At 39.0% G+C, this 17,998-nt stretch overlaps 1 protein-coding gene across 2 annotated transcripts in view; it reads left to right on the forward strand.

Moving 5' to 3' along the window:
• The window catches only part of ADGRL4 (adhesion G protein-coupled receptor L4), a 71,462-nt gene extending 53,835 nt beyond the window's left edge, over window positions 1-17,627 (forward strand). For both annotated transcript variants that reach the window (XM_057375011.1, XM_057375020.1), the window contains 3 exons: window positions 13,646-13,737; window positions 15,290-15,458; window positions 15,916-17,627. In XM_057375011.1, the coding sequence (XP_057230994.1) occupies window positions 13,646-13,737; window positions 15,290-15,458; window positions 15,916-15,978 (324 nt within the window). In that variant the 3' untranslated portion in view covers window positions 15,979-17,627. The remainder of the gene's footprint in view (window positions 1-13,645; window positions 13,738-15,289; window positions 15,459-15,915) is intronic.
• Window positions 17,628-17,998: the final 371 nt, after the last annotated feature.

Below are 17,998 nucleotides of genomic sequence, written 5' to 3' on the forward strand. Positions count from 1 at the left end.
AGTTTTATTTCAAAGCATCTGTTTCAAAAGATAATTTCAACTTTATAAAGTACCAGGAATAATTCTGGTCAAATTCCACCCCAAATTCCCACTGAATGCTGGGTACAGCTGGAAATAGCCTGCCAGATACAGCTGGAGGGTGATGCCTCCCCATCTCACCCCTCTGGTGAGTACAGCACCTTTTGAGAGGCAAAGCACCACAACCTCCCTGGGCTCAGTGCTTCTGGGCTCAGGTAGCCCTGGTGTCCAGCAGGTTACTAAGATGGAAAAAATCATGGAGAGACATCATCCTTTACTAGGAAATTCTTCCCATTCTTAGGTTTAAGTTTACAATTTCCTATTTCCTCTTCGGACCTTATCTCTTTCTTCCACGGTCGCAGCAGGGATGGGGTTTTGTTGTTGTTTCTCTCATTCCTGTTCCTCATCTGCCTTCAAGTAAAGATCTATGCRCAGCAATGCATCTCTGTGCAGTTAGCACACGAAAATCACATTATCAAAGCATAGAGAGTGCCCCAATGGAGGCAYCTGTACCCTGGCTGTCAGCTCCAGCTGAGCTGTGCCTGACGGGGATCTCAGGTACACGGCACAGAGCAGAGCAGCCCTGCAGTGGCTTTGCTCTAAGTCTGGCTGCCTGCAGAAGCAAATCCTGCAAGCTGGGCTCTGAGGCCTGGAGACATTCTTGGAGCACTCCCCATCTTCCAGGAATCCCTGCAAATTAAGAGAAAAASGAGAGGTGCTAGAAGTTGATACAGACCTGTGTGCCAGTGCAGCCCTCCTATGGATGAGGAGAGCAGGCACACAGTTTCTGTTTCTCTCACTCCTTTGCCTAAGTGAAGCCACACAAAAGGCCTGTAGCTGGGCAGAAAGAACCCTGAGTATGTTCAGCTACTTTTTGTGTGTTATAGATGTATTTTGTGCCAGCTTGTTTTCACAGTATTCACATACCTTTATTTATTGTCACTGCAAAACCGCACACCACTAGACCACGGGGGAAAAGGCAACCCACTTTCAGCCAGGGGCTTCAGCTGCTCTGGGGTTTTTTTGAGAGTTTGGACAGCTTCTTTGGATGTGGTGACAGCAAACTCAAACCTGAAATGCAAGAGAGATGTTTTCTAAGAGTGCAGGGACCTAGGTAATTTGCTCATGCTCTRTCCAGGTAACCAGGAAAATATGGAAAACCCTACAAAAATAAGCCCTGACACTAGGAAGTGAAGTTGGTGCAAGATCTGTTCTTCCTTGAAGGCACATTTTTGGTGTCAATTCTGTTTCCATGGCCCAGCCTTCCTGTTGAGAACACTGCATGKGTTCCAACATGACACAGATACAGATTAAACCCTTTCCAAAGCAGCGCCACTCAGGAAGTCCTTTTAATTACAGGAGCCAATCTTTTCCCAGTATTTCCACTCTGCCCACAGCTAATTAAAGAGAAAGAAGAAAAAAAAATACTAATTAAGGACTCTGACAAGAAAATGACACTTTTGTTCTGGGATGACCAGACAGGGCACTGCAATCCTCCTATTGGAAGCTGAAAAATCAGGCTTATCTTTAAACTTGAGCTTCATCCMCTAAGAGCTTTGAATTTTCAGGTTTACCAAGATAGTCTGGGGAGTGTGGATACCAAATCTCCAGAGAGCCACTCACCGCAAAATTCTTGCACAAAAAAACATTAAAATCATTGTCAGGACAAATGCCCACACACCCAAATGGTGTTTTCCATTYCTGTGAGTGGGGGCCCAGGAGATTTGTGGTTTGGATTATATTCTGMCTTGGAGACAGCATGTAAGGGATGAACAGAACCAGTCCTGTACCAGGGGTTATCTGTSTCAGGGCACATTGTTTCAAGCACGTTCTTGGACTGTAAATCTGCAGGAATAATGAAGCACAGGGAGCTCAAGTGTTTATCAAAAGTACAAATTAAGTTCTCCTCTGATTGCCTAAGCAGAAACGCTACTTCTGAAGGTGTTTGCTTATTAATACTAAAGTTCTATTAGAAGTCTTAAGTGCAAAGCAATGGCCCTTATTGATCCCATCTAAAAATTATTATTATTATTATTATTATTAGATTGGTGACTGTACATGAAAAGAAGTGGGTCAGAAGCTCTTTAGAAAGACTTAGCAAAGAAAGAGCATTTTAAACCTTTATAAAGCAAGCTGCAAACTGAAGATAATTTCTACAACTTATTTCTTCCTCCTAATATTTGTAATCTTTAGAACCACAACCATTTTAACTAAAACTATGCAGCAGATTAGATCAAAGCATACAAGTATGGAGAAATTATTTATAACAAGTATTTMAACTTTTTAATGGAAAAGTGAGTTTATCTCAAGCTTTAAGGGACAAACATTCACACACACTGCAACCCAAGCCTGATTGAGGCAAAGACAAATATAAACCCCAGAGATAAAAGGTATGAAAATTGGGGGGAACAAAAAAAAAGGAACAAAAAGAAGCCCTAGAAGACTTTCTTCTCTATTGTAATGCACTCTTACAATAATAATCTCCCTGTAATAATGTGTAGAATGGAAATTACTATTTGCCACCAGGGTGATGTGGCTGCAGTTTTGATTAGCAGGTAATGTCAGTCAATAACAAATTCCTTCCCACTGCGGAGGATTTCAACACGGCTTTTCCCACCTCTGGCATCACAGCTTTTTGAGYGGGAGTAGACYTATGCAAGGGCTTTATTCTGCACCSCTGGTGGWTTTTTGGAAACTTCATCTTTTAAACTCTGTGGACACATCATAAGTCCTTCCACTTGYACCTGGTTTGAGGGAGAGCTGTATATTAGTTATCCAGTTAGGAGTAGAAGTGATGTTTGGAAGGGTTGGCCCAAGGCTATTAACACTGCAGTTATGAAAGTCTACAAAGCATTACAAGGAAAATTTGGAAGAGAACCGTTGCTGCTCCAAGTGCAGCTATAACCAACCCTTCTAATATACCTGTCTCCCACAATGTTTTCCCATCAAATCTGTTCAGCTGAGCTTTGTGCAGCAGGTTCAAAKTCACCCATGAAAACATGATTTGTACCTTTACAGTATCGACAGAGTCGTGCAGACTTGACTGTTGTACCCACTGTCACTGCCACAATAAATTGGCAMAGCTCTGTGAGGAGCCAGGGCTCAGGAGTGTGACGTGTTGGAACATTAATAGGTGCAATTTGCCATTTGACAGTATAAATCTATCAGTATCATTTGTTGAGATCACCTCTGCAATAACAAAATACAGACTTGCTCTTTGAGGTTGGAACATTTCCAAAACTGAACATCATCCAAATAATCGTCTCCRTGGCTTTTATCCAAACATCCTAGTGCTGTGCAGTGAAGAGGTAGCTCCTGTACRCTATTCCTTGTTTTACTCCTCTAATGAGTGTTTTTAGAGGCTTTGAAGGTGTCTGGCTTGGCTTCAAGTTCCAGTTTCTTGAAACAATTGGTAATTGTAGTGTTTGCAACTATAAAAATGGCTTATACATGAACCCTGCAATTTTCAGCGCATTCCCGTGCACTTGACTTGGAACATACAAGCCAAGAATAATTCTTGGGAGTGGTGTCCTCAGAAAATCCAAGCTCTTTCTAATAAATGTAATKAATAATAACTGCAAAGCAAAAATATTCTAAGAACTTTAGTGATAGATTAACCATACTGTTTTGAACCTTTCTTGTATAAACGAATGGGTAAATGAATAAAATATACAGATTGCAGTTGCAAAATAYAAAAAAGTGACATATGAGTGATGAAAGCAGGCTAACAGTAGAGTAATGCTTTTCATTAAGGAGCTGCCTGCATATTCATTAGAGCTAGTCRATTACTTAAAAAATACATTCATCAGTTAATTTATTTGATGAATTTTACCATTATTTGTCAAATAATTTATTCAACAAAAAAGGTAAAATTAATGGACTAGTGCATTTATCAAATCTTAATGGACAGCRCTAATACTTATTCAGTTCTTTACATTTAGGTTGATTCAGGATTAGTAATACTGCTGCAATCAATGCAGAAATATTTCCTGGCAACTCCATTACTCTGCTGTTTTCTCACGAGTACAAATTTCATGTACTTTATCTAGGCTATTCAAACTGAACATCTTTCTTATAGAAAAAATAAATATTCAAAGAATCTAAGATATTACATTTTCCCAGGCTTTGATATTGAACATGGCCTGACAGACCATTGTTACCATTTAAAAATAAAAATGAAAAGAAAAAAAAAAAAAAAGAAAGAAAGAAAGTAAAAAGGCAGCCCCTCTACAGTGAGTCACATCACATTGGTGTCATCAAGTCCACTGCCTCTTTGGCCTTCCTCATTTTATTATCCCTGCTCTTCAGAGAAACATCTCACATTCATAATTCCTGACATTTCTTGATATTCTAAGAATTTTTAACAAAAAAGTKGTTTGACCTCTGACTTCCACCCCCCCAAAACATAGCACCATCTCACATTATTTAGTGAATATTTAAGCTTTGAAAAATTCCATGGGTTTTTTTATGATAAATGCTTAGCTATATTTCTTAGAAAGATGTGAAAAATATACTCTACCATTTWCTGTATGTTTTTCAGAAAATAGCTGCTTTAAACATTTTTTTATATCTACTGTTATTCCTCAGTCGGCCTTTTTAGTGGAAATAAATTCCTGCAGGGACTAGCAATGCCRTTACTATTCTTTATTAAAGAGTAATAGCCCCATTTTCATTAGCCCCTCTGTGGCTTCAGTTAAAGGTGTCTCCATGGCATTTCTTATGCCATTGTGGATAAAGTGGAGAGAATTAATTATATGGTGGCATTAAAGACTGAGTTTGCAACTTTGCTTGAAACAGATTAGTTCAAACCACAGTGCTGTTCAGCAACAACAATACCTGCTGTGCTAAATAATAACTGAGTCAGAAAATACTTGCCCTGTTCAGTGGWCGGGATCAGCTTAAATCTCCAAGCCACAGCTTCCATATTTCCACACCCAACAGATGCAATTTCTCAGCAAGACCAGAGCTTTCACATGAATTAAGGTTTTATCTTCCTTCTAACTGCAATTAAAGCCCCAGTTGTACGGGCCCTGGCAATACTTAGGAAAAAAAGGGTGTGGCCATTAGTCTACAACCTGAAAATGACGTTATTACATAGTAACAAATTCATCACATGAGGCTGAAGGATCCTTGTAGGGTGTTCCAAATAAAAGTGTTTGTTTTTACAAATTCATCTTCGTAAATTTATAAGAAAAAGTATCTGAAGTTCTCCCTCACAGTCACTGGAAGGACATTAGACCTGAAGCTCCAGCGTGTCCTCTGTCACCCAGAGTGAAGCAGGTGAGGGAGCACAGGTGGATGCCAAGGAAAAGGGGAAGAGCACCTGCAGGTTCCAGCTGACTGTGCAGCTTTCCTGAGGTGTTCCACAGCTCAGATTAATGTCTCACACATCCTCCAATRCTCGGAAGATGAATTGTGCACACTCTTTTAACGGATCCTTGTATAATCAGCTTCTGTGGATATTTTTTCTTTTTTTCAGGAAAGCCACATAACTGACTGAAATAGGCTGTTTTTATTGTTCTTTATTTTTAGGGGCTTTTAAATTGTTTAATATCTTCTTGGTGGTTCTGTATATTGCCTTGTTATGAGTACAATTAGTACGCATATAAATTCTTTCCCTAAATTGTTCATTGAAAGGATACTTCAGGTTTGCTGTAGAGTTAACACAGACTAAATCGGTCTTTTGGACTTTCTTACATAATGACTTCATCCACATGATATATTTTCTCACTCGAGTCAGATTTTCTTCCACTATTCTACTGCCCCTTAGATTTATCCCTGATAGTCATTTAGAGAGGCAAATTTAAATTCATGATAGTAATTGCCATGAATACTCTRCTTGGAAACCTCCCTTGGTCACTGAAAGAAGTTTTTGTGGCTTTTAATAAATTGTGGTGTGGCATTTAATGACCCCATCTACACCAGAATCATGGATATTTCTGAAAAAGCAAAAGGCCAGATCCTTGAGAGAATTTAGCAAATTGTAGAAGGTATGGATAGATTTCTGCCAACTATTCACACCTCCAAAATGGCAAATACTGCTTGATCTCAGATTCCRTTCACTGAAGCTAGTTATGCTAAAAGGTAATATACAATTTCACTCCTCTTTGCCATGTAAAACTCCTTCTGCRGGGCTCCTACATGAAGCTCCAGCCTAAGAAAGGTTTCCATGAATGCAAAGAAGCCATAGGACAGGAGCAATGTGTAGTCTGAACTTTTTGATGCACATTGAATCAGAGCATTAAACAGACAGATTTCTGTCATTCCCATCTCACAAGACAATACATCTCAAAAGCTTTTTGGAAAAGGAGAAGAGTAAACCTAGTGATTATTTACRGGGCGAGCAAAATAGACCCCAGTCCTACCACTGGATCAAACTGGGCTAAAATTTATGGTTGAGGTCAGGCCCTGCTCTGTTGGTTCATCCCTCCTGCCCTTGGTTGCAGGACAGGGTAAATAATGTGTTTAGTTTCGCAGTCTAATAAGAAACAACATTGAATCCACAAGTCTGCCAGCTGTTTACCCTGATGTAAAGCAAAAAAGCCCCATTTATTTATTTATTTATTTACATCTTCTTGTAACTGCTCTAACATTGTAAAGGAAACACTTAATTGAGTCTAAATCTATAGCTTGAAGTATGCAAAAGAGTACTTTGAAGTATTCATAGATAAAAAGCAATCTTATGTGAACATTTTGTATTTCCTGAGTCAGGATTTGAAATAAACTCATTTGGATATGTTCTAACTTTTAAAACAAGGGAAATCATGAAAATCTTAGGAATTATAAAATTCTACCCCTGAATAATTGAAAATATTTCCAAAAATGCAGCCTAAAGGGGGTTCATTAACGTTTTTGTTCCATTTCCTACTCCCAGATAAGACTGCTGTTGTATACTTAAAGCATTCAAGAAGAAATATTCACTGGGGACATGGTAATGAGATAAATCAGTCAGGAGAAAACCCTGACTGTTTGACTGCCAGCTTGTGTCCAATTTTATGCAATTAATATAGCATACATTTTCATTTTGAAGCTTAAACTGTTGTACTGTTAATAGCTTAATTCCGCTCTCCCCTGACTGAAATAACGATGACCCACTGAATGTTGTCATTTTACCCAGCCATCAGCCATCCAGCCTGAAATGTATTGCTCTCTGTGGCAGAACTCAGACCATCACAAGCTCATTAATTCAAACGCTCATAATGAGGGTCATTGTACAGACTGATACAGATACAGCTGCTCTGAACTTCAGACATTTTTTGAAAGAGCCAAATTCAATATGATATATGTAAAAAATTCAAGTATATGCCTAAGAGAGCAGCAGGAGAAATTTTCTCATTCTTTTTTGTGAGATCTGACATCAGCATATAGATGGTTTCATCAATTATTGAGACAGAGACTAAGAAAGGAAAAGGGAATGATTTGGGGGTTTCATTTTTGAAGTTTGAATGTAAAGTGCTCAGACTGAATCAGAACTAGTATGTCTGAGTCTTTAGAATTAGCTGCCTCTTTCTTATACCTTCTCTTCTTTGTAGCACTAGAGAGCCTTTAAAGGCTKATATTTGAAATTTTTTAATAACTTTTGAAAGGCTGGGGTGTATCTTTTACACAAAGATATCCTACATGAAATTACCAACTCCTTTTTCATTCTATAAATAATATGTATTGGAAATAGCCTCAAAACCTCAGTCTCGTATTAAACAATTACAGTGGTGTTTAAAAAACAAAACTGTCTTTAGATAATCCTGGATGAGGAACTGTGGGGTGAGGGAAATCCAGGTCTCTCTGCTCCAGTGAATATTTAATTATTTATATGGCATGGAATAGATCCAGCAGTAGCAGTGAATAACTGGTACAGAGCCTGGAGAAACCAAGGGTCATAGCCTAGTCTGAATATTAAGTAAAATAGAAAATTGTGCCCCATGTCTCCAAAATCCTGTATAAATGCACTGTCCACAGGGATTTTCATTGTTCAGGAGTGTCCTTTCTGGTTTTATTCAGAAAAGCTCTCCTAGTCAGGAAGCCTTCCCTGGTGAAAACACAGTCTAAACCAGTAAATGTCTTTTAGTACTAATGAACTGACATTTTTCAAGAAAAAACTATGGGACAAAATTTTTTGAATGCCCTGTCCTGATCCATTTCATTTCACCAGATGTCCAGGTGCTAACAGAACTCCCACCATGAAAGAYAGACCATTCCCCTCTGAGCTTTCAAGTGCTCTTTGTCTTGCTTTAAAAAAAAGGAAGGGGGGGAAGAAGGAAGAAAAATGTTTTAGTTGTCAAATTTGACAGCTGTCAGCTACCTTGATGGGGCAAAATGATGATAGATCACTTCACTCAGTGTCTTACAATTTAACTGTAATTAATTAGGAAAGAAATTACAGCTCTTCAACATGAGTGCAAATATTTTTATTTGCAAGTTTTATTAAATTTTGTGTAGTTCATCCTGTTCAGTGTTCAGCTAACAATAACTCTCATTCYGTATCTACACAGAGAGAGTTTCATGCAGTGTGAAGAGCTAACATCATATTTCCTTGAGGACAGAGCACTGTGTTACCCTTCCAGTATGTAAAATGTGTACATTTAACAGTGGAATTAAGGACTWATTTTAAATATAGCAGTTGCTAGGCAATGTGCTATTAGCAGAACTCCAGCAGCTTGGAACATTTAGGATTTTAGGACCTACATGCTCATTTTTATGTTATTACTTAGTTTCCAAGCTACAGCTAGCAATCAACAGAGAGGTTTGTAATTTGCTTAGACAATAAATGGGATTGTTCCTCAGTGCTCTCACTGGGGTGGCCCCAGACCTGACAGGAGCAGAAGCCAGAGCAGCATTTTCTTTCTCTGCCCATGCTCTCCTTCYTTGCAGAAGCACCTGTTCAGGCAGCCATGGCAGTAGGGACAGAGAGGGAGGGATGCAAATCTGCAAACAGATTTCCAGAGCCATCCTGGATGTAGGTGGAAGTAGGTTAACGCCACACTCTGCTTTTCCCATTCTGTTCTAAAATACACATGATTGATTGGACAGAGCTCCCCAGGCTAATTCCCTTGGCAAAACCTCCTTATTGTTGACAAGAAGATTAGGAGAGCACCAGGAAATTTCTTTGAATTCTCATCTGCTTTTGTCTCCTACAAGAGGAAATTCTCCAGAGCAATGCTGTGGGTCAGATCTGATCCTAGGACTTGCACCACTCCAGAGAGCTCTGAACTCTTCCTTGTGTGCCTGCTGGCCCTCACCCACCAACATCACAGTTTGAACATGGGGATTGTATCATGGAGATCCYCAAAACAGCTGCAGGAAGGTGTCACTGTCCTGCTCTACACCAGTATGCATCCATGGCACCTCGAAGTGCTAATGCCCAGCAAAACCTGCAGCAGTGTCCCCTTGAATCCCTCGGGACTGCCATTTTCTGGGGGGGTGTTGTGATAAAGCCTTGACTGGGGCAGTGGGAATGTTAAGATTTAGCTGGAGTTCTGCATATTGGCTTAATGAGGCCAAAAGTCACTCCAAAACCCTAAATCCTTCTGAACCTTTTCATRTGTGACCTCCCAGAGAAAGATGCACCAATCCTTCCTTTAAATTCTGTCGTGGGTGTACAGTACAACTCAGCTCATGCAGATTTGTGTCTCCTTAGAGATTATCCAGGGTTATATAGCTACATAATGCAGTTGCCCATATCTTCAGAATCCTGATTTCATGGCATCCTAATAATTGCTCTTATTCAATGTCRATTTCACACAAATATATTTTAAGGTTTTCATCTGTTCATAAATATACCACAACATTTCTAGGATTTAAGAAGGCTAAAAATACTTTTACAAATATCTTTAAGGAGACTTGATTCCCTGAAGATGTTGTGAGTGGAGTTTTTTTCTGTATCAGTCCTTGACTTTGATTAACCACTTGAAAAAAAAAAAGGAATAGATTAATTATTAAAATTAGTCCTGTAGTGCACCTGAGCAATGATGAGTGAAACATGATTCCCACTGAATTGCAGAGGAGGCAGGGCTGAGGATGCTCAGCACTTCAGAGAATTGKGCTGGTAGGGAGAAAGTCAGAGGTTTCCTTTGTGAAATGGTAAGRACTGAGTGCACCGTTTGCCCAATAGCAGTTTGAGGTGGTTTGTTGAATAAATAAAATACAAAAAATTATTCAGTTCAAGGCTTGGAATCAATGCCATTCCCCTCTAGTCYATTAGACCTGCCGAGGAGCCCCTCTCAGGACGTGCAGCAGTTTCTCTGACTGCTCAGCCATGTAATAGCCCTGCAAACAAAGGCACCAGGACTCGCCGTGTCACACTAACATCGTTATTCACTCGATGGAACTGTGGCCATGCCACAGCACGCCAGGCTCCGGGTTTGCCCCGAGCTGCAGATAGCTCTGCTCGTTGTTCTGGTAACCTGTCCCCAAAGCTGTCCCCAGGCTGGCCCTTCCCAGCCTGTCCAAGCTTGGTTTCACACTTGCCTGCACATCCTGCTCTGCTCCAGCTTGCTCCCTCTCCRGAGACAGCATCCCTTATGTTTGCCTTTTCATCCTCATCCACCTTGCCTGTCACCTTAAGGCAGTCTTAATTATAATATCATTGAAGGTTTATTCAACAAGATCTTAAGATTGTGGTTTAATTACAAAAATGAAAACACACGATTACAACCAAAGTAAGTATAAAACAATATTTGGTTGTAAGGAGTAGTTGAAACTTTTTAGATGTTTCAGTGTCTCTCATCCCCCTCTGTTCCAGATGGAAGATTTGGGGATCCAGGATTCCTTGTGTATATCTATATTTTAGATTGCTTTTACAGCCTGCTACCTCCATTTCTGCTCATTTGAAAATCACTTTTGCATCCAAATTCAAATGCCTTAAGTGCTTGTATCTTTGGCCAGGCATTTTAAGTGATTTGACTTCTCATTCCATTTGTTGGAATACATATGGCTCTTTGGGGATATCAGTTCTATTTCCCTTTAATCCTAATGAGTCCAGCTTATTAGTGTTCCTACTCAGTGCTGCCATCCAATAAGAACTTTTTACTTTCTATTTCCCAGAAACAGCTGAGGCCATTGGTATGCTCATGGCAAAGAACATGCACAGTGTCAGTTGAAGCAGGATGCAATAAGTTTAGGATACCTTTTGGGATACCCTCTGGATTACCAGTTTTCTCCAAACACCACACTTGACACATTGTTTACATTAGCCAGGCTTTTTTCTTCTGGATTTACCCATGAGTTCATGCTATTGTTTTCTCTCAAGTTTTGCTTCATTTTCGTGTCATAGGATAGTTACTACCACTTTGTTGTTATCCATTTCATCCCCCCTTGAAGGACAAAATGCAGTTCCAGAGGCTTCTAACTTAGGTTGAAACATTGTGAAAATTCAGTCCATGCACTTACACTTCGCTATAGAAATTTTTTATTAATGGAGTGCTTCAAAATGGGGCAAAAACCGATTTAAGGCTTTAATAAATCCTGGAAATGACTGGGTGTTTCAGAAGTTAAGTTCACTCTCATTACCCTGTAACACTAGCTCCTGTGAGGCTACCTGAGTCATATTGTACAATAATTGTGTTCTGGCAGCCAGCTCCGAGAAGCCGACGCTAACCTCTCCCGTTCCCCCGGTACGTACAGATTATTCCCATTAGGATGGGCTGGTGAATGAAAAGATCGGAGTTAAWGGGTATTACTTTAATGCAGAAGGCCAAATCCTATTATCCTGTGCAACGGGCAGCGCAAAAGTATTTGTGTAAAGGAGCCCCACTGGGACAGGGAGGAGTGGAGCCCMCTGCCCACCCCATCCTTGCTCAGCAAAACCTCATCAGTTCTGCCGCTGTTTCTGTCAGCAACGGGGTGTTGGCTCCAGAGCTTCTCACAGAACCCCTTTCTGGCAGCAGGAAGGTGCTCACTGACATCAGTGGACCTTCACAGAGGAAGGTTGGCCCTGTGGTTTGTGCTGCCACCTCCTCGGCAGTTTCTGAAGAAGCAGCAGTGTGTTTTCCATGCTCGTGGCACTTTGATCACATTTCCCGCTACCTTTTTCAAATTAATAAGTGCATTAGGTGGGTTATGCAGATTACTGTGTGTGCAYGGAGTTATTTGATATATTATTCACCAACAAATATAAGACGAAAAGTAAGTCTGCATATAATTATCCACAACTGCTGACTGACTTATAATTAACTTTGAAAAATTGCTGGTTTAGGAGATATCGTAGATTACAATTTTAAATATTAGGAGCTTCAGAATAGCTCTCATGATCAGCACTAGTACAAGGTATTCAATGAAGGATTAATTCCCTAAACTGCTAATCAGCTCTATCTCCTGTCTTATCAAATTGTAAATATATTATCCTGCATTAAAGTATGAGCATGCAGCTAATTAAAGCAGAGCCTGCTTTAATATCAGATACTCCCCCCCTTGACACAACAAAAATGTTCTAAGGACATACCTAACGAGTGTTAACAAATGAAAGTGATTCCTTTTCAAGTGCTGCTGTGCTCCAACAGCTTTTTGTTTTCATTTCAGAGATGGGTTTGGGTTTTTTGGGGTTTTTGGGTTATTTTTTTGGGGGGTTTTGATTTTTTTTTTTTTTTTAAGAAAAAGAAGCAGGGAGAAAACCATAGAGTCTTTCTGGTGAAACAATGTGGGAAAGTCTTTAATTCTATTCATCCTACAGCTGGAAGCCCACAGGAACTGGCCAAGGGATTACAACCAAGGATTTACAAGCAGTRCTGGAATGACACACAGCTAAAATATGGTTCATTTACTAACATTTAAAATAGATTCTGATGTTAAATGCTTCAAAACAAGAAAGCAACCACCCACATTTTAAAAGGAATGCAGGATCAATTTCAATGAAAGATCAGTGAAGCCTAACCAAGCAGAGAATCAGAAGCACAATTGAGCATCATTTGCAAAACTGCTACTTTTAGTTGCTTTTCTTTGTTTCAAACTCAAATAGAGTGATGCCATGGTACAGAAGTCAATGAAAAAAAAACCAAAATTATTTGTCTATGAAACAAACATAAAATATAAGAGAGAACACAGAGAAATAAGCCTTTCAACCGAAGTCCAATTTTTAAAAAATTGTTTGTGCAAACCTCTAAATTTTTTGTGCCACTTGAAAGTCCTCACACCCCAAAGACCTCAGAACATATGGTGCTATTACTGTTATTCAGCAACAAAAGATACACATTTGTCAAGATCAACATGATACAATAGAAAACCCATAGGGAAGAGGTGTTTTGGGGGTGTTCTCCATTTCCCTTTCCTTTTTTTTTAATTCCATTTCCCTTTCCGTTTCSTTTCCTTCATTTCTACTCAGGAAAAATAATCTCAGCAGGAAATCGAAGAGATTTTACCAATAAAATCAATAAACAGTTGCAGACTGCTGGTAATGATAMTGTTGAGATAAGGTAGAGTTACATCCCTGTTTGATCAATGTTTATTCCAGGGCTCATATTTTTTTGGTGGAAGTGAATAAGAACAGGGTGGGTTTTTTCCCCTCCTGGCACTGGATTCTGCAAGTTTCAGATACACAGAAAATTTATTTGACTTCTTTCATTTAAATGTTTAACAGTTACTGACATTGAAAAGTATCCTGGTTTGWACTAAAAGTTTATTTCTTCATTCCCCCTAGGTTAATTTGTTGGCTTTTGGAGTGATTATTTATAAAGTATTTCGACACACTGCAATGTTAAAGCCAGAAGTCAGTTGTTATGAAAATATAAGGTAAATTTACCATTCATTAYTAATTCTACCTTCTATAAGTTTAAATACAGACAGATATGATAATGAGTATTCACAACAAGAATTTAATCTCCTGAGATTTGTAGAAAAAGAAAGATTTTTTTTTTCAATGTAAATCTTGCAATAATGATTCACTTTGAACAATAATTTGCATGCCGGGGTGTGTGCGAGAGGTGTACAAGGAAGATGAGTGGCCAGTGTCAACCAGAGGGTAAAGGCTGATGGCAAAGTTAAAGAAAAAWAAATGTTCTTTCTTCTTAAATATTTTCCACTGCCTCTATGCAAGGCAAAACACATTTCAAAACTATGCCTGAAATGAGACCAAAATATTTGCCTTGACATAACAAGTAATTTGGTGATAAGAGATTGGAGCCGTTCATGCTGCTTGGGAAAAGTCTGCAGTAGGATGTTGTGCTTCTGTGKCACCGGGGGGATGGAGCAAATTCTCTCCAGGATTTTATTTTGCATGCTGCTATGATTTTTCCATCAACTCACTCTCTTTAAAACTGATTTATAGGGACCTTGAAAACCGTTTGTGCAGGAAAAGCTGAAGTGTACTACAGGGAACATTGAAAACAACTTAGTGTTTGTGTTGCTTAGGAATACTCCTGCAGTTTCGATGCATTGCACTAGATTTATAGTTAGGATTTAGCAATTGTTTGATTGATTGCTTTCTCTTATCCCTCACCTTTCATAGCTTCATGTGGTGACCTGGTTTTAATGAAGTTGAAAATTATTCACTTTCTGGGGAACAGTGCTGAAAATGTCTGCTGTTCAAAGAAAGTCCTGCAATGACTAATCTGAGAATGAATAAGAAAGCAATCAGTGGCTTCATTTCCAAGACAACATGCTGTAATTTGCTCAAGTCAGTGAACAGTGCTCTACAGCATCTTGGAAAAGAAAATATCATAGCAAATAATTTCCTACAATTTTAAGACATCAATATGCTGACCCGGGAACTATTTGARAGTACTTGTGTTCTAAAAGCAATTTCTTTTTTTTATTTTTAAGAGAAAGAATTAAAAAAAGAAAGTCTGATTTTACAACTTGCACAGTCCTCRGCAGTGAACCTGAGAGGCAGCCTGGGAATCCTTTGATGTCATGCACATGCACTGACCTAAGAGCATACTGAACATTTTTCTGGGTTATTTTTTTGAGGAAGATAAGGGGGAGGAGGAAAAGTGGGGGAATGCTTCATAACAGACATATGTTTTTCCTTGGGGAATTACACTAACAGTAGATTTAAATCAAATCATATGGTGCTGCAGTACACCAGAGAAAACATATYTGAAGATTAAAGAAGCCAGTGTTTTAAGGCCCTCCAGTTTTACTCTCTGCTCTCCCGAAGTGGTGATGTGAGTTTGCTCATGCTGCAGTGCTACAGCACACCCTGAAGAGCAGCCCCTGCACTTGCACTGCTCAGGCCTTTGCTGCTGTGACAGAATTTCCAAGGCAGTGTTCAGCACCCAAAAAGGAGAAGAAAAGGGAGTAGCATGTGCCTGTGTGTTGTTCACAATGTTTCCTTCCTGCCCAGATCCTGTGCCCGAGGTGCTCTTGCTCTCCTGTTCCTCCTTGGGGCYACCTGGATTTTCGGGGTCCTCCATGTGGTCCAGGGATCCGTGGTCACTGCCTACCTTTTCACAATCTTCAATGCATTCCAGGGGATGTTCATCTTCATATTTCTTTGTGTGTTGTCCAGGAAGGTAAGTGTCCTGCTCCTGCTCCTGGTGGGAAGTGACTCAGGCAGTCTTGTGTCACTGCACAGTCCCGTGCCAGGTGCCCAACCCCAAAGTTGAAGTTTTGACTTCTGCGGTGGCAGAACCTCTATCCAATTTTTACACTCTCCCATATTTCCTCCAGTTCTAACACTGAAGTTTGAAACTTGAAAAAATGGGGCTTTTTAGCTGTAAAWCTGGTTATAGTGTCATTTGCCTGATGGAATAATCCAGTGTGTGCAATAAAACTTCTTTCCAGTCTTTYCAATTAACAGCAAGATTCACTCACACTGCCCTGGGATGATGCTTTCTTCAGTGTTCTGCCCTAAAGTAAAAGTCAGCCCCACCTTAGAATATCTAGTGACAGGAGCAATACAAAATCAGTTCAAAGACATATGGATCTATTAAATCTATTTCATATTTGAATTCAATATTTTTATTTCAGATTCAAGAGGAGTATTATAGGTTGTTCAAAAATGTTCCCTGCTGTTTTGGCTGCTTGAGATAAAGGGAAGGAAAACACCCATAAGCATCTCAGCAGAAGAAAGAAGCAACCTACAGGCTGTTGTTATGGATATTACTGCAAAACACGGTATTGTGAACTGACATTATGAAATGACCCAGTGGGCAGGCATATCTTTTAACTGGTTTTGTACATACATGTGCATTGGTGCAGAACATCTGTAATATTCTGTATACAAACAGTATACAAAAGAAACCGGATCATTGCCAAACAAATATTAATAAAGACAAGGGAAAGAAAAAAATTCTAAAGAACCTCAAGACTTCATGACTGAGGTTTTGTTTCTAATATTAAAAATATGTGCAGCTCTTGAAAGCAATATACCAAAAACCAACTGGCAGAGCAGATTTTATGAAGTGTTTTGCTAGTGGAAATGTTCACCATCCCTTTGTAGTAATGAACTTCTTACATCAAGTTGTATGTGACCATCTGCAGGGAATGGGTTCCATTAAAGAGTCAATAGATAAAGATCGGCTTCAGCCTAGACTTTTGAAAACATTTCTTTTAATTTAAAGTAGATTAAAAAAGGAATTTGTTTAATATTATTCTCTTATCACTCTGAAATATATATTTGTATATTAATCAATCCTTTATTTTTATAGCTTCTAAAGAACTGTTTAGATCTAAAGAGCTGAGGTCAGATCTGATACAAGAATGGTGGGACTGTCATTTTATATCTGAAAGGTTATTTTGTGAATACTTTGAAAAAGATCTGGTTCTTGTTTTATTTAATTGCCAAAAAGACTGAGATCTGCTAAACTGGCACTATGATTTTGGAGGCTGTGGGAAGAGGATGCTTTCACATGTTTGTCACTTCATAGAGATACTTGGAATCCAGACCTTGTAGGATCAATTAAAGTRGTAGAAATCACCCATGCAGAGGAACACAGTTTTAAATTCAAGGTAATGTGCCTCTGTACCATGTAAAATTGCAATTACAACAGTTTTCACCAGTCATAGCACCTTTGAGTCAGGAGCTGAGTCTTCCTCTGAAGCTCCTGGGTTTGAAACAACCCTGCACTTTAACTTAGGAGTTAAGGCAGAACTACTGAAATCAAATGGGGTATCGAGGTGCAAGTTTGGCAGATCAGAGCATAAACACAAGGCATCAACAGTTCCATCTGTGACATGTGACATTTGAAAAGCATGCTTTAATTTCACCCTTCCAGCACCTAACTCAGGTGAAGTGCTGAGCAATCTCCTGTCCACGCTGCCTTCTCAGGAAGTGTCTAGGATCCCAGATGAGGCCCAGTGTTTTTACAAGTAAGGCACTGTAAATATGTAGTTGTTAATAAATCCCACTGTTGTGTTGTCTGTTAAAATAAAGCACTATTCTGAATTTTATTTATATTAAAGGAAATCTTTTTTTAGCAATGGTCAACTTTGTTTTTTATCTATTTTTTTCATTGTATGCACAGCAATGACAGGCTTCATTAAGTATAWTCCATGCCTCTGTCAAGTTTTTTGAAAAAAGAGGAGTCTTTAAAAAAAAAAAAAAAAAAAAAAACTAAAGAAATCTCCTGGCCCTTTTGGTCCTTTGAATGTAAAATATGTGAATAAACTGAAGTGCTTTGCTTTCACATTTTGACATTTCCATTCATTTAAATAAATACAGTGGTAAAAGTTCTCATTGTTACATACATTTGCCCTCAATTATTTGCTGTGTTTCCTTTGCTGTTGTATATGTTCTTCTAAGGTTGGGAAATGCAGATAGATAGTACTTAAAAGAGTATTTTTAGAAGGATATCTACCAGGCCATCATTTTTAATCTCCTGCAGAACTGTAACCTATGTAAGCTGATCTGGACAAAGCATCTCTGGTAACTACATAATGACTTCAGCATGCTCAGGGAGATTGAAAAAAGTTCCTTGGAAAGAAAATATATCATAAATGTTTAGCTTACAATAGTCTTTGTAATGAAAGAACATCTTTTATAGGAAAACTGCTCTCCTGTCTCTGGGTCAGATCTTCATTGAAACTCTGTTTTCCTTACATACAAGGATGA

Source organism: Malurus melanocephalus, unplaced genomic scaffold (genome assembly GCF_030028575.1).
Source record: "Malurus melanocephalus ecotype Western Australia unplaced genomic scaffold, MMel_1.1 scaffold_8, whole genome shotgun sequence".
Lineage (NCBI taxonomy): Eukaryota > Metazoa > Chordata > Aves > Passeriformes > Maluridae > Malurus > Malurus melanocephalus.